The 20,475-nt window shown below is 37.8% G+C and overlaps 1 protein-coding gene across 3 annotated transcripts in view; it reads right to left on the bottom strand.

The window, feature by feature from the left end:
• The window catches only part of MGAT4A (alpha-1,3-mannosyl-glycoprotein 4-beta-N-acetylglucosaminyltransferase A), a 131,511-nt gene that overhangs the window by 1,695 nt on the left and 109,341 nt on the right, over window positions 1-20,475 (bottom strand). For 2 of the 3 annotated variants that reach the window (XM_037056804.1, XM_037056805.1), the window contains exons 11-14: window positions 17,734-17,841; window positions 17,419-17,612; window positions 14,520-14,598; window positions 13,777-13,843 (exon numbers count right to left, since the gene is read on the bottom strand). In XM_037056804.1, the coding sequence (XP_036912699.1) occupies window positions 13,777-13,843; window positions 14,520-14,598; window positions 17,419-17,612; window positions 17,734-17,841 (448 nt within the window). Of the gene's footprint in view, window positions 1-13,756; window positions 13,844-14,519; window positions 14,599-17,418; window positions 17,613-17,733; window positions 17,842-20,475 lie in introns of all 3 variants that reach the window. The other variant, XR_005068001.1, reaches the window with a different exon arrangement.

Raw genomic sequence — 20,475 nt, 5'->3', positions numbered from 1 at the left:
GTAAATATTTGGGGCTTTGTGGGCCAAGAGGAAAACAGGATACCACAAAAGTATGTACATATAGAGAGAAAACAAATTTCCACAAAACTTTTATTCATGAAATTCAAAATATAATAAGAACAACTGAGTACAATATATTCCCCTATTAAGGTGTACTAAAGAGAATGTACTTCTTTTTGAGGGGATAACATTTCAAGTAACTGAAATTCAAAATCAGTTCTCCTTACCATCAAAAATCAATTGCAAATGGTCTTATGTTAATGTGGATCAATGAAGATTTTATATACTTCACCCCAAATATTTCACACAGCTTAGATACTGCCTAATAGATCAATCCACAAGCACACNACAAAACTTTTATTCATGAAATTCGAAATATAATAAGAACAACAACTGAGTACAATATATTCCCCTATTAAGGTGTACTAAAGAGAATGTACTTCTTTTTGAGGGGATAACATTTCAAGTAACTGAAATTCAAAATCAGTTCTCCTTACCATCAAAAATCAATTGCAAATGGTCTTATGTTAATGTGGATCAATGAAGATTTTATATACTTCACTCCAAATATTTCACACAGCTTAGATACTGCCTAATACATCAATCCACAAGCACACGACTTTAATGGAGCATATTTATCACTTGGAAGGTATTCATGGAATTCTTAGATTCTTTATATTTGCCTCCGTGTATCATTACTTAAAGTGATTTATGGAAGCACCTCATTAAGCTTGATATTACTTGTAGTTCAAATAATGCTGTCATCAGTGAATTGACGCAATAAGCACTGTTTTGTCATGTTAGGCTGAATTCATTAAGAAATAGTCTGCAGCAAAAATTAATTTTCAAAGAGATAATAGTGGTCAAGGGCAGCTCTCACACTTAGAAAAATTTTAATCTTATCTCTGAGTTCAAAATAAAAAATATTTTAAATCACTACTAAGCTGCAGAACTGCTGTGTCGTAGGGCAAGTCAGGATACTCAGTTCCTATTTCTGACCAAAATTCACAAAACTGATTATAGCAAAGTCCATGAGAGTGAGTAAAATTCACTGTAGACATTGCTAGTTCAATAAAATGACAAATTCAAATATTCTCTGTAAAGTATCTGCTGATGAATAATAAAATAACCAAAGGCTTTAAAAACTTTACATTTTCACAAGCTTTGTAAATTTATCCAATTAAACCTCCTTCACATATATTTTTACCACCATTCACTTTAACACATCTTAGCAGATTCCACTTGAGGTTTTACCAATTTTGTGTTCTCTCAACTTGTTTTGAAAATATTCTTGTCTGCAGTTGTTCCACAGACTATTCAGACTATTCTTCAGTCACTTCATTGTGGCATTGGCTCCAAATAACTGGGCAGAATCAGCAACATCTGTCAACTTATCAAGAGCCAAGGAAACAATTCAAATAATTTGCTTTCTGACTATTGATATTGTTCCCCAAATCTTCAACTCTTCAAGTAATTATCGCTGAAAACCTAACAGTTTATAAAGTTTTTTCTTCTCCACGCACATATCTTTGGCCATTACAAAGGTAAGTGTGATTTGATTAACTCATGGTTGGTAAGTGGTTTTATCTGTTTACCACATGAGCCATTTTAAAATTCACTTTGGTTACACCCTCATTTGAATTCATTTTGTGAAGAAATTCTACTGTGATGAAATATTCCATTTAAAATTTTCTAAGTTTTCTGATCATTGCTTTCCTGTGAGTTGGGAATATTGTGAGTGCATAGTAAGGTTATGTCTTCTTTAGCAGAACTACTGCATCACTGCGTAATAACCACACCGATCTGCCACCTCCTGTCATAAAATAATCCACATTCCACTGAGTTAAAAAGCATTCAGAGTCTACTTTTCTTGTTTTGACATGTTGGGTAAACACTGGCAATTTTTTTGTAAATGTCACAGTATAGTGATGTGTGTGGAACTAGAAATACTGTCAAATTAGACATCATCATTGGTATTCGGGTTTTTTTTAATTTTTTTTAAGATTTATTTTTTAGAGTGGAGAAGGGAGGAAGAGAGGGAGAGAAAGAAACATCAATGTGTGGTTGCCTCTCATGCGCCCCCTACTGGGAACCTGGCCTGCAACCCAGGCATGTGCCCTGACTGGGAATCAGACTGGTGACCCTTTGGTTCACAGGCTGGGAGTCAGCCCACTGAGCCACACCAGCCAGGGCCATCATTGCTATTTGTAGTGCACCAAGCAACAATTTGAAGCAATGAGAGTACCATCTCAATCTCTACTGCAACTTCTCATTCTGCTGTCGTAGCATGAAAGCATGCAGACAATCCATAATACAAATACAAATGAGCATGGGTGTGTGCCAACACAACTTTATTTATGGACACTGATATTAGAACTTTTTATAAGTTTTACATGTGAATGATATTCTTTTTATTTTTTAACCATTTAAAAGTGAAAATAAACAATGAGAAAGATTTTTAAAATGTTCTTAGCTCACGGTCTATTCAGTAACAGGCAATGAGCCAGATCAGACCCTGGGGTATAGTTTGCTGCCTCGTATGGTGTTATAGAGTCTACTCTAGGGTCTTACAACATATGGATAGACTGGACCTCCAGTAAGATAAGATACAAACGAGTTGGAAATCGTACCAGACAAGGCTTGTGTTCATTTGTATAAAAATATTAAATGTACATACCTCTAAAGTAATGTTTTTATTGAAAAATTATTAATAAATTTATTTCATAAAAGTATGTCCACACTTGGGACTGGACCGGGATAGGGAATACAAAAAAGTATTACTGACTATTGGGTTATGCAGGGATTTAAGACTGAAAATTACTGTGAAATTGAAACACTTCAACAATGAGATATCTGGCATTGTCACCTGATGAGCTCATTTAATTAGAAAAACAATTACCAAATAATGTAATTGGCCTCATTAAAATACCTCAACCAGCAATTTTATTCTGCAGGTATGTTCTCACATGTGCAAAAATTGCAAACAAACTAGGTAACCATCACTACGAGACTGGTGAAATAAATTATGATATGCTAATATGAGGAAATACTAGGCAGCCAATGAAAAAAATGAAGTTGAAGGTAATGCAGTTGAAGACTTCCTGCCATCTCTAAGTATATGTTGTAGAGCAGGGGTGTCAGGCTCATTTTCACCAGGGGCCACATTAGCCTCAAGATTGCTTTCAAAGGGCCAAAGGTAATTTTAGGACTGTATAAATGTAAATGTAGGGGCAAGGAGCTCAGCGCTGCTGCTGGGCTAGAAACAAGGTGCTGGGTCAGATACAACACGGTGGAGGGCCAGATTCAGCCCTCAGGCCTTGTGTTTGCCACCTGTGTTGTAGAGAAACTCATACACATGCTTAAGTGTTCAAATCAGCATTGTTTATAATAATAGAATGAGGGAAACAAACTTTATGCCAAGCAAGAGAATCTATACAGCAGTGAAAATGAATAAGCCATAGATACACACATCCACATGGATAACTCTCACAATGGTGAGAGAAAAATTATAGACTACAGAATGATGTAACATCAAATTTAAAAACAGTAAAAAAAACACTGAGCATTGCTCAGGGAAATTTTATACTTATGTAGTACAGTGCACATGGAAATGGTAGCCATAAAATTTAGCATAGCAGTTACCCTTGGGTGGAGGGGGAAAAAAGAAGACATTAGGGAAAAACAACCGAATTGGCAAATCTTAGGCTGGATACACAGATTTTAATTATATTTGCATCTTTTTGTATATCTGAAATATTTACAATTTTTAATTTTTAAAACGGTTCATCTTCCATATGCACATATGTATTTTGTTTAGTGGAAAAAAACAAGATGCAGAACAAGGTTACACACTCAGTATGTGATCATTTGTGCATCACTACGTGTTTTTGAAGAATTTACTCATCTTTATTTATGACTAGGCTACTTCTGAAAAAACACAAATCATTACAGTAACTGCCTCTATGAAGCACTGGTGGGAGGGGAAAGAAGAGGGAATAAGACTTAAGTCTAGCCCTGACTCCCCAACTTGGGGAGTCATCCTATACATGAAAAGGTTGTGGGTTCAATTCCCAGTCAGGGTGTGTGCAGGAAGCTGATTGATGTGAAAAACTTGATTCTTTTCCCTGATGCAGTAAAGAATTAAAGATCAGCAATCTGATTAGTATACAAGCAGAGTTTACTAGTAATACATTCTCAGGGAGGAGAATAAGCCTAGGCCTTAACCCAACCATCAATATGTAACTCCCTCACCTCACCCCGAAAACTATGTAAATCCTCAGGACGAAGGGATTGGGGACCTATGCCTGTCTCACCCACCTTGGCTAGGCCCATTCTCTTCCCTGTGAATGAATGTTCAGAACTATGTGAACGTAGTTGGAGAGGAGAACCGATTTTCCAACAACAGATATGTCTCATCTGTGTTTCATTCTCTCCCTCTCTCTCTAAATAACAAAGACAAGAAATACATCCTCAGGTGAGGATATAAAAAGATGTTTAAAGACTTAGGTTTACCCTTTTAAATTTGTATTTTATAGCATGTGCATATATTATCTTTCCAAACAACAAATTTAACTTCTGTCCTTAATCCAATGGTCTATACCTGGTAAGAAAGACAGGAAAAAAGGGGGAAATGAAGGAGGAAATTACTAAACAATGACTAGAATCGTATCATAAAATGCTGGCATTGCCAAGGATTTCCAAGGTCATCCTTTTTGGATCTCATTCTGCCACCTTGACAGTGGTTCATTTCTTTCAGTATTTCTCTGCTCTTCAGCCCTCTTTAATTTAATTAGTATTTCTTTCACAAGACTGTCCTCAGCTGTCGTGTCACACCCATCTAATCTACCCCACCTTCAACCATCAGTTCTCTACTAATTGCCATCTATTGTTTATGACGTGGCTTCAGGCATAATGTTACTTGGTCAGACCCAATTAAATACTGGCCTCTTGGTGGGCCAGTCTTGGTGGCTCCTTCCCACCCAAGAAGACTCAGTTACTAACTAGCTCTTTCCCTGGTTCGGTCAAACTTCTGAATAGTCTACAGTTTAGCTTCAATGTAGCTACCAGTCTCCTCTTATTTTCTTGGAATATAAAACCCCAATTATATTCCACACTGCCCTTAAGCTTGAACTTCACCAAGCTCTGTTTCAAATAAATTAGTCCCCTTTAGGAGAGCAATAGAGCTCTCTGTTTTTAAGCCTGCCTCTCTTCTAGAGAAAAATACCTGTACAACTGCCCAGAATCTTTGGCAAGGACAGCAGTCTGTTTCCCCCAGAGTAACACCCCTGCTTTATGAGCAGAGCACTGGGGAGTAGCAGTATCCCTTCATTTTCTTGGCTTACCTTTCCCAGTGTGCTAGAGCAAGTGACCTGAGGTGAGAGCGAGTGATCAGGGCCAAGTCTCCTCCCCTTGCTATACCTGAGAAAGAGCTTCTGCCCTATGAATGGAGGTTTAGTGAAGGAAGAGAACCTCAGATTTCTTAGCTGCTCTTGTCTGAACAGAACTTCTGGCAACACAGACTTGGGGAGGAGGAGATGCTTGCACCTGCCCTTCCTGGTGAGATTCCACAGGCCCAGCATGGGAGCTGGTAGGAGAGGGAGTTCAGTGTTCTCGGTTGTACCTGCAGAGAGTAGAGCTCCCATCTCACTGACATGGGCAGTGTGGGTAATGAAGCAGGTGAGGGCTCAAATGCCTAGGATTCTTAATGTTCTTACCAAGATTCAGATTTTCATGAGTAAATGTTTCTCCATTTGCTGTATTTTTTAAAAAAAATAATTTTCATGCCCTAGCCAGGTGATTCAGTTGGTTGGGGCATCAAGTTACAGGTTCAATCCTCAGTCAGGGATTGTACAGAAGGTGACCCCCAGATGTTTCTTCCCCCCACCCCCCTCTCTCCCCCTTCCACCTCTCTCTTTCCCTTCCTCTTTTTCTAAAATCAATAAAAGCATATCCTCAGGTGAGAATTAAAAAAAAATTTTCACCAGTTATGGTTATTTCACAAGGGAGAAGGTCTGCGAATTCCATTAATTCCACACACAATTCCATTAAGCATACTTCTTAAGGGAGCTTTTTTTTTCTGTACAGTTGAAAAACAAAATCACTGCTCCATGTTTCTGACGCACACTTTTGTGATGCAAGATCTAGGGGTCTGATGATTCATAAGTTCTCTTCTGGTTCTAAGTATGTATGAGTTGATGTTTGAGATGATCTTCAAATTGCTGAAGAGATACTTAATATAGATGTATCTATTTCCTATGCTACTTTTATAATTTACAACACAACATTCTGAGAAATTAAATAATTGACAGGTAATAGGGTTAATAAATGTCTCAGTATACTCTGCCATTTTATGTATTTTTCTAGAGGTGGGCTAAGATATAACCCAAATATGAAAATAAAATCATCTATATACCCAAACTATATAGAAATTAGTAAGGGTTAGGGTACAAGTCTTGTGGCAAAAACTGACTGACATTCACCAAACATAAAACTGCTCTACAAGCTGTATCTGGCCTGTAAACTCACAATATTAATTTACCAGTATTCTTTTCTTCCCTACTACTAAGAAAAGCATTAATTCTTGTAAGCAAAAGAAAATAGGCCCTTCTAGCCAAGATGGAGGTGTAGGTAGATACACTTCACTTCCTTGCAAAACAAAAAGAAGGATAACAACCAATTTAAAAACAACAACAGCAACAAAAACAACCAGTACTAACCGAAAAACAGAGTGGAAGTCTGACAACCAAGGAGTTAAAGAAGAACATTCATCCAGACAGGTAGGAGGGGTGGAGATGGGCAGCCAGAGTAGACAGGACATGTGACAAGGTGGCAGCTGGTGGACCAGGCAGTCCCATATTCACATGCAGATAAACTGGAACAACTGGAAAGGGAGACAGAGCACACAACCCAGGGTTCCAGCACAGGGAAATAAAGACTCAAAACCTCCGGTGGTAAAAACCTGTTGGAGCTGCAGCACTGGGAGAAACTGCCAGTGGCACAGGAGAGTTTGCTGGACGGGTCCACAGGATCCTACAACATATACAAGCCCACCCACGCAGGTGTCAGCACCAGGGCAGCACCTGAAAGGGCACAATCTGCTGGTGGGAAGCAGGCAAAGTGACTGAAAGCAAGGCAAAAACAGAGAGAGTGGCAATGTTCCTTCTCTGGCCCCTCCCCCACATACAGCACCACAATATGGCTGCCACATCCTGGCGAATACCTAAGCTTCTGCCCCTTACAATGTAACAGATGTGCTGAGACAAACAAATATGGCCCAAATGAAGGAACAGATCAAAACTCCAGAAGAAGAATTAGTCAACGAGGAGATAGGATAGCCTATCAGATGCACAGTTCAAAACACTGGTAATCAGGATGCTCACAGAAATTACTAAATACAGTCGCAAAATAGAGGAAGAGGTGAGGTCTATACAAAGTAAAATACAGAAAACAAAAAAACAGGGAACCAACAGTGAAGGGAAGGAAACTGGGACTCAAAACAATAGTAATAAATATATAAACCGGAATAGAATGAAGAAACAAGAATTCAAGAAAATGAAGAGAGTCTTAGGAATGAATATCTGGGACAACTTTAAATGTTCCCACATTCAAATCACAGGGGTTCCAGAAGGCGAAGAGGAAAGCATGAAATTAAAAACTTATTTGAAAAAATAATGAAAGAAAACTTCCCCAATATGGTGAAGGAAACAGACTTCTAGGAAGTCCAAGAAGCTCAGAGAGTCCCAAAGAAGTTGGACCCAAAGAGGAACACACCAAGGCACATCATAATTACATTACCCAATATTAAAGATAAAGAGAGAATCTTAAAAGCAGCAAGAGAAAAGGAGATAGTTATCTACAAAGGAGTTCCCATAAGACTAGCAGCTGATGTCTCAAAAAAGCCTTAGTGGCATGAAAGGGCTGGGAAGAACTCTTCAAGTCTCTTCATCCAAGTACCAACATCCAAGATTACTCCATCCAGCAAAGCTATCATTTAGAATGGAAGGGCAGATAAATGCTTCCTAGATAAGGTCAAGTTAAAGAAGTTTATCATCACCCAACCCTTATTACATGAAATGTTAAAGGGACTTATCTAGCAAAAAATCAAAAATGCGAAAAGTAAAATGACAATAAATTCACAACAATCAACAACTGAACATAACACAAACACCACCTAAGGAAACAACTAGAACAAGAACAGAATCACAGAAATGGAGATCACATGGAGGGTTTCAGCAGGGAGGAGGAGAGGGGAGAATAGGGGCAAAGGTACAGGTAATAATAAGCATAATTGATATGTACAAAACAGACAGGGGGAGGTTAAGAATAGTATGGGAAATGGAGAAGCCAAAGAACTTATATGTATGACCCATGGACATGAACTAAGCCAGGAGCAAATGCTGGAGGGAATAGGAGTACCACCTGGCAGAGGGGGATAAAGGGAAGATAAAAATGACATAACTGTAATAGCATAATCAGTAAAATATATTTTTTGAAAAGGAAATATATAGTTGTTCACTGAGTTGATACCTATCAAGTGAAAGGCCCTATGTGGCAGACAACAACACTTCATTTCCACAGTGAGAACACAGAATGGAACTATGACGACACGGTACAGGTACATACCCTGTGGTATGAAGAGCCAAGGAGAGAGGCAACTAAACTATTTAAAAATGATGAGAAAGTGTCACTAGGAGGAGACATGTCAATTGATCATTTCAGTTGAAAAAAATCCACAAACATGACTACACATGAGAACATGGGACATAAGAGGACTGACAGTCTTGGGACTGGAGAAATAAAGAATAGGAGGAAAGTAACAAGTTGTGAACGTGGATGGGAACTAAGGAATCTGATAATGGAAAGTTATTAGGTTTTAGCTAGGTTAACATAATTATATTGGGTTCATCTAAAAGTCTGTTACTTTTTTTCTCTATCACAGCTCTTAGTTGTCTTTAACGTTATTCAAAACAATTTTGTTAGATTGTATTTTGACAGCAGTCATACTGGAAAAAAAATTATCAGAGACTTCTAGCCATGATGGAGAAGTAAGTAGACACATTGGAATCACAGCAAAAGAAGGACAACAAATTTAAAAACAAAAACAACCAGAACTGACAGAAAATCGAACTGCATGAAAGTCCAACAACCAAGGAGTTAAAGAAGAAACCTTCATCCAGACTGGACTTCCACCAAGATAGAGGCATAAGTGGAAACACTGGGCCTTCTCCCACAACCAAGTTTGAATACAACAAAGGTTTAGAGAAACAAAGACACAGCCACAAAACAGAAAATTGAATTATACGGAAGTCCGACAACCACTAACCATTTAACGGGGACGGTAAGAGGGGCGGAGCCAGCAGCGGAGCTGGGTTGGGCAGAAAAGATCCCCAGAGCCAGGCGCGCAGGTAGCCCGGACCCGGTCAGGGTGTGGGGCAGACTGACTGCGGTCGCACATTCCCGCACAGGGAGACAGACCACGCAGGCCCCAGGGGGCGAGGGCTGACGGCGGTGGCACACACCCGTGCAGTGGGACGAAACGCGCAAGCCCGGTGACGGTGGCAGCTGCCGCACCTGTTGGGGCCACGGCAGGAGGCGGCAGACGGGACACCATTGCTCCTCTTTGACCCCGCCCTCACATACAGCGTCACAACCCAGGGACTGAGTTGCCCTGCTCTGAAGACCTAGGGCTCTGCTTCTGCTACGTAACAGGCACGAAGAGCCCAAAAGATGGTGCAAGAAGAACTCAAAGTCCCAGAGCCAATAACTCTAAGCGACCAAGAAATTGCCTGCCTCTCAGAAGCACAGTTCAGGACACTGTTTATCAGGATGCTCACAGGACTGGTTGATTATAGTCATAAATTAGAGGAACATATGAAGGCTAAACTAATTGAAATGAAGGGAGATACACAGGAAACCAATAGCGATGGAAAGGAAACTGGGACTCAAATCAATGGAATGGACCAGAAGGAAGAACAAAACATCCCACCAGAAAGGAATGAAGAAATGAGAATTCAAAAAAATGAGGAGAGGCTTAGGAACCTCCAGGACATCTTTAAACGTTCCAACATCCGGATTATAGGGGTACCAGAAGGGGGAAAGAAACAGCCACGAGTGGAAAACTTATTTGAACAAATAATAAAGGAGAACTTCCCCAGTCTGGCAAAGGAAATAGACTTCCAGGAAATCCAGGAAGCTCAGAGAGTCCCAAAGAAGTTGGACCCAAGAAGGAACACACCAAGGCACATCATAATTACATTAGCCAAGACTAAAATGAAGGAGAGAATCCTAGAAGCAGCAAGGGATAAGGGGACAGTCACCTACAAAGGAGTACCCATCAGACTGTCAGCGGATTTCTCAAAAGAGACCTTACAGGCAAGAAGGGGCTGGAAAGAAGTATTCCAAGTCATGAAATCCAAAGACCTACAGCCAAGATTGCTTTATCCAGCAAAACTTTCATTTAGAATGGAAGGACAGATAAAGTGCTTCTCAGATAAGGTCAAGTTCAAGGAGTTCATCATCACCAAGCCCTTATTATATGAAATGCTAAAGGGACTTATATAAGAAAAAGAAGATGAAAAATATGAACAGTGAAAGGACAGCAAACTCACAGTTATTAACAACCACACCTAAAACAAAAGCAAACCAAGAGGACAGCTAGATCAGGAGTGGAACCATAGAAATGAAGAACACATGGAGGGTTAGCAACAGGGTAGTGGGAGGAGGAGAAGGGGGAGAAGGTACAGCAAATAGCATAGACGGTAGGTAGAAAATAGATAGGGGGGAGGGCGAGAATAGTAGGGGAAATATAGAATCTAAAGAACTTGAGACACGTGGTTATAAACTAAGGCGGGGAGAATGGTGGGGGAGGGAGTGTGCAGGTGGAGGGGAATGAAGGGGGGGAATAGAACAACTATAATGGTATAATCAATAAAATATATTTTTTTAAAAAAAAAGAAGAAACCTTCATCCGGACTGGTAGGAGGGGTGGAGATGGGCATCCAGGGCAGAGAGGACTGGAGGCAAGGCAGTGGCTGGAGGACGAGGGTGGGCAAGGTGGTGTCTGGTGGACTGGGCGAGGCAGCAGCTTGCAGACTGGGTGGTCCCACATTCGCATGCTGATAAACCAGGAGGAACAACTGGGGAGTGAGACATACCACACAACCCAGGGTTCCAGTGCAGGGGTAAAAAGCTTCAAGGCCTCTGACTGAAAACATCTATGGGGTTGATGTGGCAGCAGGAGAAACTCCCAGCCTAACAGGAGAGTTTATTGGAGAGACCCATGGGGTCCTAGAATGTACACAAACCCACCGACTCAGGAATCAGCACCACAATTTGATTGTGGGTAGTAGGGGAAGTGACTGAAAACCAGCAGAGAGTTGAGGAAGAGGCACTGTTTCCTCTCATACCCATTCCCCACATACGGCATCACAACACAGCAAAAGGGATTGCCCTACCCTGGTGAACACCCAAGTCTCCGCCTCCTTATAACATAACAGGTGCACTGAGACAAAGAAATATGGCCCAAATGAAAGAACAGATCAAAGCTCCAGAAAAAGAACTAAGTGAAGAGGGGATAGCCAACCTATCTGATGCAGAGTTCAAAACACTGGTAATCAGAATGCGCACAGAACTGATTGAGCTCAGTCACAAAATGGAGGAAGAAATGAAGGCTACCCAAAGTGAAATTAAAAATATATATACACGAAATCAACAGTGACAGGAAGGAAATGAGGACTCAAGTCAGAGAGAATGATTTGGAGCAGAAGGAAAAAAGAAACAATCAGAACAGAATGAAGAAACAAAAATTCAAAAAAAATGAGGAGAGGCTTAGGAACCTCTACAACATCTAAACGTTCCAACATCTGAATCACAGGGGTGCCAGAAGGAGAAGAGGAAGAGCAAGAAATTGAAAACTCAGTTGAAAAAATAATAAAGGAGGACATCCCCAATCTGGCAAAGAAAATAGACTTTCAGGAAGTCCAAGAAGCTCACAGAGTCCTGAAGAAGTTGAACTGAAGAAGGAACACACCAAGGCACATCATAAGTACATAATCCAAGATTAAAGATAAGGAGAGAATCTTAAAAGCAGCAAGAGAAAAGGAGACAGTTACTTACAAAGGAATTCCCATAAGGCTATAGGTGATTTCTCAAAGGAAACCTTATAGGCAGGAAGGGGCTGTAAAGAAGTATTTGAAGTCATGAAAGGCAAAGACCTACAGCCAAGATGACTCTATCCAGCAGAGCTATCATTTAGAATGGAAAGGCAGAACAAGTGCTTCCCAGATAAAGTCAAGCTAAAGGAGTTCATCATCACCCAGCCCTTATATGAAATGTTAAAGGGACTTATCTAAGAAAAAGAAGATCAAAAATATGAACAGTAAAATGACAACAAACTCACAGCTATTAATAACCAAACCTAAAAAATACAAATAAATAAACTAAGCAAACAACAAGAACAGGAACAGAATCACAGAAATGGAGATCACATGGAGGGTTATCAGTGGGAGAGTGAGAGGGGGAGAGAATGGTAAAAGGTACAGAGAATAAGTAGCATAAATGGTAGGTAGAAAGTAAACAGGGGGAGGTTAAGAATAGTATAGAAAACGTAGAGGCCAAAGAACTTATATGTACAACCCATGGACATGAAGTACAAAGGGAGGAATGTGGGTGGGAGGGGCTGTACAGGGCAGAGGGGAATAAAGGGGGGCAAATGGGACAACTGTAGTAGCATAATCAATAAAATATAGTTTAAAAAACTTATCAAAATTGGTGAATTTTTGTGCAGCCATTTGAAAATTGAAGATGGAAGAAGATACACAACATTTTCAGGATATTATGCTTTAATATTTCCAGAAAGGCAAAAACACAACTGAAATGTAAAAAAACAAAATCTGTGCAGTGTGTAGAGAAGGTGCTGTGACTGATCGAACACGTCAAAAGTGATTTTCAAAGTTTCTTGGTACTACTGACATTTTGGCCAAATAATTCCTTGCTATGGGGCTGTGTTATGTATTGCAAGATGTTTATTTAGCAACAGCCCTGGCTTCCATGGGTTACAAGCCAATAGTAAAAGACAGCAAACATACTCAAAATATCCAAATCAATAGTTACTGGTGAAAATGAAAAATATGTCTTTTATTTTACAGAAAAAGCTAAACAATATATTTGGCCAACTCAACAATGGTGACATTTTTAAAAGGTAACTGCAGTGGCTCTATAGAAAGCCAACAAAAGGACAGAGGCAGATGCAGTCCTTCTCTGGTTCAGATACAGAGGCACAGAGCCCAGATCACCATCGCAAATGGACATATTTATGCTAATGGGTAGTAAAGCGCATGGGGTGGTATGCGGGGTGTCTCCCCATGTTACACTCAGGCAACCAGATGAATGGTGACAGCAAAAAGTGTGGTGAGCAATAAAAAAATGTCGGTGTTAACATACGCTCAGAGGAGGTGATCTGGCAATATGGATATTGCTGAGACCAGAGAATAGCTAAGGTAAAGCAGAAAGACTGCAAAATGCAGCTGAAGGCAGATTATCTGATGTGAATATCAACAACTGACAGGTAGAGGAAAAAAATGGGAACCAGTAAATGAACCTTTGATCTGAAATCCTAGTTGGGTCAAGATAACAGAACACAAGAACAAATAAAATTTGGAGTGCACTGGTGGTAATTGTAATCCTAAAGCTGTTGAACATTTGAAAGCATTTAAAATTACTTTAGGGTTAAGTTAAAAAAAATCAAGGACATTTTTACCAGTCTAAAGTAGTCATTACCTATCCTGAAATAACCATCTTCTAATCGTTTATCTTTGGTTTCCTTGCTTATTTCCAAACCTTCACTCTAAAACAAAACAAAAGCATTAATTTTATAAACTGTTTTACTTAAAACAAAGATAAGTTATCAATATATCTAAATAAAAATAAAAATGGCATTTGTGTCACAGCTATATCTAAAAACAGAAAATGTCATTTCGGTCTTAAACCTTAAAAGGCTTATCAATATGTGTGTTCTTTTCTCTAACTACCATCTGAACCTGTATATAACATACTGGTGATTAGGAATTTAAATTTTAGATAATTTAAAATTCAAACCAACTTAATAAAACACTAATTTCTATTAAAAATATGCACAAGAACTGTGTGCTAACTTGAAAGATATCTAAGCATTCCTTAAAGGCCAATACATTAATTCTGTGTATTAATCAATAGGCATTAAAACCACATGGTATTTGAGGACTCAAAATACAAACAGCCGGTAAACATTTTGGTAAAAGAATGATTCATTTATTTTCCTAGTATAAACTTCCAAGTATTTTCAACAGGAAACTAAATGAAGGCTCATTCTACGAATAAGGCAAACAGGACAATATAGTAGGTGTTCCGTATTTCAAAAGAAATTAAATTACCAACGAGGTCCCACAATAATGAACATTTTCTTTCACCTTATAAATAAGAATAGCCTCAAAGCAAGTCCATTGGTGTTCTTAAGGAAAATTAAGGGTAAAAAATATTCATACCTTAAAAGGCAAAACTTCCACAGATGTGTTTAGCAGCATATCTCCTGGATGTTCTTGATTGCCACTATGGAACAAATAACTAAAAATACAAACATAAAAATAAAAATACGAGTCAGACTAAACTTTACAAATGTTCAAGAAGGTGGCCTTACTGCAGAGGAAGCTTTCTACAGAAGTTGACACTAGGACTTGTAGTAACTGCACGGTGATGTTCTGAATTGTGGGGAATTAAAAACTGAAGGGTGCAAGCCTTGGGAGACATGTTAATGCCTTCTATCAGAAGGGGCATGTTTGCTGTTTAACATAATAATGTACTTAACAAGATTAAAAATGCTGCTGTTTATATGGCTTTAAATATATATATACTTCTTGATAGGAATAATCAAAACTGCATTATAATACTGTGTCCTGATCAGAGAAAATTTTCACTAACACAGATATAAGTTGTTGCAAGGTCAAAGACTAGTTTTATCCAATATAAATAATTTTAGTATTAGTAGAGTAAAAATGAATTAACCAATCCCAAATATCTGAATAATTCCATTTGTCCGTGTTAACAAATAGTTGAATAATGACTGGTTACATGACATACTGTGGTAAATCTAAAATACTCTTCGAGTATGAGTATTTTGTTCTTATGTTTTGATACTCTGAAAACTAGTATGTGTGGGTAAGTGGAGGAGGGTGGAAACCAGACAGGGCACACAAAGCATATCTAAATCCAAATCTATAACTCAAGATTAGTTCAGTCAATTAGTTAAAAGTTTATGCTTAGCAGTCACAAACACCTGCACCCAAGTTCTAGGTGTCCCAATTACTAGAATTTTCACCTTAGCAAGTTGCATTAGCTTTCTGAACCTGAGTGTCATCTGTACAATGCAGATGTTCTCACCTTCACATGACTATTATCAAGAAGTTTATGAGAACTGACAATAAAGTACCTTGCATATTACAAATATTCAACAAGTAATAGTTACAACAGAGCTCCGACATGGTTACAGCATGATATTTGTGGGCAGAAGGCTTCTATGATGAGGACTTGATTTGCAAATGTTACACAGGTCAGGGACCCTAGTAAGCAGCTACTTCTAAGCTACACCAAAAATTACTTCCAGAATTTTCTTAAGACACGTTTTTTTAAGACTTCTTTACCTTGGAATGCTATATCATATAACCATGGGCCATTTGGTATCTCATCTGTAGATGCAAAAATATGAGTGGATATAATCTGGAGTTTAGACAAGTTGACTCAGAGCTGTTTGATATGCAATTATCTATAGTGAAAAACTCAATATCACCTAAAAATTTAACATTGGAAGAAGTAAATGATGGTGGAGCCATGCCTGTGCAGCCACTAAAATATTCACATTCATATATGACAGAGTATAATACTAGAAAATATAAGATATAAAATTACATGTACACTATGACCTCAAAGTAGAAAGCACAAAGAATAACCAAGAAAAAAAATGTGCCAATGTGGTCACAATGGTGTCCTTGGAGTTCTGATTCTTTTCCTTATTCCTCAGACTTTTAGATTTTTGTATAATGAACACATATCATGCCATATAGTCAGAAAACATTTTTCCTAACACGTCAAGTCTATATTGATAAATTCAACTTCTGCTTTCCCCCTCTTAGCATGTAAATTATTGTGAAAATCAAAAAATGATTTTTTTTTCTGTCCTAGGAAGGGTGGGCCTATCCAAGAACTCTAAAATTCATATATGAGTTTCTCCTAGAATAGTGCCTTCAGTAAGGGCAAGTAAACACTACTCTACAGAGATTTATTGTAAATGTACTTGTACTTATTGTTATGAAATTTGATCTTTAATGCATGAGGTTTTTAGGCAGATTCTTCAATGAAATTTTCATTTGCTAAAAATAAACCAATAGACATGCTTGAGGCTGTTCTTGTTCATCAAGGAGAAAGAAAATTGTTGTTTCTCTAAGTGTAGTAAACAATACCTCAAAGCACAGATAATCACTATACAGTATAGAAATAAATATTAAATAACAAATATTACATACTCATTTAAGTGCAAAATATGACTTAACAGTACTTCTATGTTTTTTTCCAGTGCTACCCCCACTGCTTAAAACATTTTCACACTTAAATTTCTCCTTAGAATCCATTTAAAGTAACTAAAGAAAATTTAAAATATTATATTATAGCTATGCATTGTTTTTGTCCACCTTAAACAGAATTACTCCAAATGACTTCTGGCATATTCTAAAAACCAAATGACCTTCTCAGGAGAACACATTACATAATAAATCACAGGCTAAAGAATTATATTCTTTTCTGGGGATCACATGTGAATATGCTACACACAGTCTGGGAAACACAGCCAAAGCTAAGAGAGTCTGAAGGACCCATGACGCTAAATTAAAAATGGAGAGAAAGAGTCCTAAGCTTTATACAATGGATGTAAATGTTGAAAAACATAAAAGGGTTGTGAATTCCTCCATGATGTAGTAAAAGTAACCCAACAACTGCAAAACCATTGACTAGAGATAGTCACAGTATGTTAATCTTGCTATTTCAACTAATATTCTAAATAGTCAACCAGCTCTCACTCAGATCTTAAGGGATATTCCAGGATAAGGATGAGAATACAAATTTGAGATTTTGTGGCACAGTTCTACATGTAAGTATTAAAAATATACTAAATATATGTTTAGACATAGCAAAATAATTTATCAAACATGCTAAATGCTTTTATATCTGAAAACACCACACCCATTTTCTTATCAAGTTATAAAAAATATATTATAACCCAACATTTGGAACCCACTGTCTCCTCACATCTGTTATACACACAAAAAAATTCTATCATGAGTCACTTATGAAAGAAGATTTAACTGTAAGTCCAAATGTATTTCAATAATCACCAACCTTTCTACATTGACTGGCTTATCAAATTTAAACAAGATGTAGTCTCCTGCCACTGGGGTTATAGCCCAGAAGAAATCCTCCCCCATATATGTTTTCTCCAGTGTATGTCCTTGGTAGACCTTCAAAGAAGTAGATACTTCTGCAGGTGGGTTTACATGGATTTTTAGAAGTAATGGTTTCATGTAATCTTTATCCTAGGAGGAAAGACATATATGCAATTAGAACAATCTACAGCTTATTTATACTTAAGAGTACTGATAATGCACTACATAACAAATTGTATGTTAATGTGAAAAATCAAACAAAATCACCAACCGTAAGTTTCTGAATTTTTCCTGTTAGTGAAGAATGCAGACCAACATGTTGAAAGAGGGAAGGTCTGAAGCGAATTCGTAGATTTGCTTTTTGTCTATCACAATGTTTCTAATTAGAAAAAAAAAGTCATGTTAGTGTTATAAAGTGAAATCTTGTCATCTGAAAAATGAGAAGTTCTTCAGGTCAACATTGAAAAGAAAATCCAACTTCATCTCATAATTACAAATCACATATTTTAGGGTCCTCATTGAGGTATTAATAGACTTACTACCTACCTGATAAACAGACATGATGCAGAAATTTAAAATAAGCACATCTAAGGGAAGAGTTAAATTTTAATTTCAACCATTTCTCAAGATATGTCAAAATAGACTTGACTTTTAAGATTAAAATGCATAAATTATACACTAGGGGTTTAGGTCAAATAGACAAAATATACAAAAAGATAATAAAGAATTTGCAAATAATATAAGGAGCATTTTGTTATGTGAAAACAATCTGAACATGTGAAGCAACAACTTATATAAGCAAGTAAACTATATTAAATGTTCCACAGACAAATCCATCTCTGCACAGTTATGGGACACCTACTTTTCAACTTAAAATGCCTCATGACTCAGACTTCAGATTACAACCTGTCCTCAAAGGTAATCATAGTGAGACACCAATGATGTCAGCAGGATTATCAATGGGAGTTAGTCTGGTGCTTCAAGGTAGCCATGGCTAGCTGGTCTTGCTTTCATCAACTCTTCATTTCAATGACTTTTTATAAACTTTTAGGCCAAGAACATATTGAAAAAGACATATTTATGAAACATTTCTACTTTGAGTGGGAATAGAGGGAGCATTCCTCAACATAATAAAGACCATATATGAGAGACCTACAACCAATATTATACTCAATGGGCAAAAACTTAGAGCTTTCCCAGTAATACCAGGAACAAGACAAGGTTGTCCACTTTCAACACTTCTATTCAATATAGTATTGGAAGTTTTAGCCACAGCGATCACACAAGAAAAGGAAATAAAAGGCATCCAAATTGGAAAGGAGGAAACAAAACTGTCATTGTTTGTAAATGACATGATAGTGTATATGGAAAATCCTATAGACTCTACCCCAAAATTGCTCAACCTAATAAATGAATTTGGCAAAACAGTGGGTTACAAAGTCAATATCCAGAAATCAAAGGCATTTTTGTATACCAACAATGAATCAGCAGAAGCAGAAATCAAGAAAAAAATCCCATTCAATACAGCAAAATAAATAATAAAATATCTGGGAATAAACCTAACCAAGGAGGTAAAAGACCTGTAGAAAACTACACAACACTGAAGAAAGAAATCAAGAAAGACACAAACGATATATGGAAACATATATCGTGTTCATGGATTGTAAGAATTAACATCATCAAAATGTCCATACCACCCAAAGCAATTTACAGATTCAATGCAATCCCTATTGAAGTACTAATGGCATATTTCACAGATATAGAACAAACATTGCAGAAATTTATATGGAACCATAAATGACCCCAAATAGCCACAGCAATTTTGAGAAAAAAGAATAAAGTAGGAGGGATCACAATACCCGATATCAAACTGTATTACAAGGCTGCTGTAATCAAAACAGCTTGGTACTGACATAAGAACAGACATATAGAGCAATGGAACAGAATACAGAGCCTAGAAATAAACCCAAGTGTCTATGGTCAATTAATATTCAACAAAGGGGGCACCAGCATAAAATAGAGGAGTAATAGCCTCTTCAATAAATAGTGTTGGGAGATCTGGACAGCTACATGGAAAAAGAAAGAAACCCAATCACCAACTTACACCATACACAAAAATAAATTCAAGGTGGATAAAAGACTCAAATATAAGTTGTGACACCATAAGAGTACTTGAGGAAAACATCAGCAGGAAAATCTCAGACATTCCACGCAGCAACATCTTCATGGATATGTCCCCTAAAGCAAGGGACATAAAGGAAAGAATAAACAAATGAGACCTCATCAAATTAAAAGGCTTCTGCATGTCTAAAGAAAACAGCATTACAATGAAAAGAAAACCAACTATATGGAAAAACATATTTGCCAATAATAACTCGGACAAGGGTTTGATCTCCAAAACATATAAAGAACTCATGTGACTTCCACTCCAGAAGACAAAAAATTCAATTAAGAAATGGGCAAAAAATTTGAACAGACACTTCTTCAAGGAGGACATAGAGGGGCCTACAGACATATGAAAAGATGCTCAGCATCACTAGCCATCAGAGAAATGCAAATTAAAACCACAATGAGATACCACTTCACACCAGTCAGAATGGCCATCATAAACAAATCCACAAACAAGTGTTGGAGAGGATGTGGAGAGAAAAAAACCTAGTGCACTGTTGGTGGGAATGCAGACTGGTGCAGCCACTGTGGAAAACAGTATGGAGTTTCCTCAGAAAACTCAAAATGGAACTGCCTTCTGACCCAGCAATTCCACTGCTGGGATTATATTTTAAGAGCCTTTAAACACCAATAAGAACCCACGCACCCCAATGTTCATAGCAACACAATTTATAATAGCCAAGTACTGGAAGCAACCTAAGTGCCCGTCAGTAAATAAGTGGCTCAAAAATCTATGACACATTTACACAATGGAATACTACATAGCAGAGAGAAAGGAGATCCTATCCTTTGTGACAGCATGGATAGAACTGGAGAGCATTATGCTAAGTGAAATAAGCCAGAC

The sequence above is a fragment of the Sturnira hondurensis genome, unplaced genomic scaffold (genome assembly GCF_014824575.4).
Source record: "Sturnira hondurensis isolate 20B ecotype Veracruz unplaced genomic scaffold, ASM1482457v3 Scaffold0009178, whole genome shotgun sequence".
Taxonomy (NCBI): Eukaryota; Metazoa; Chordata; class Mammalia; order Chiroptera; family Phyllostomidae; genus Sturnira; species Sturnira hondurensis.
The sequence above is the reverse complement of the archived record's forward strand: the minus strand, read 5'-3'. Positions and strand labels throughout refer to the sequence as shown.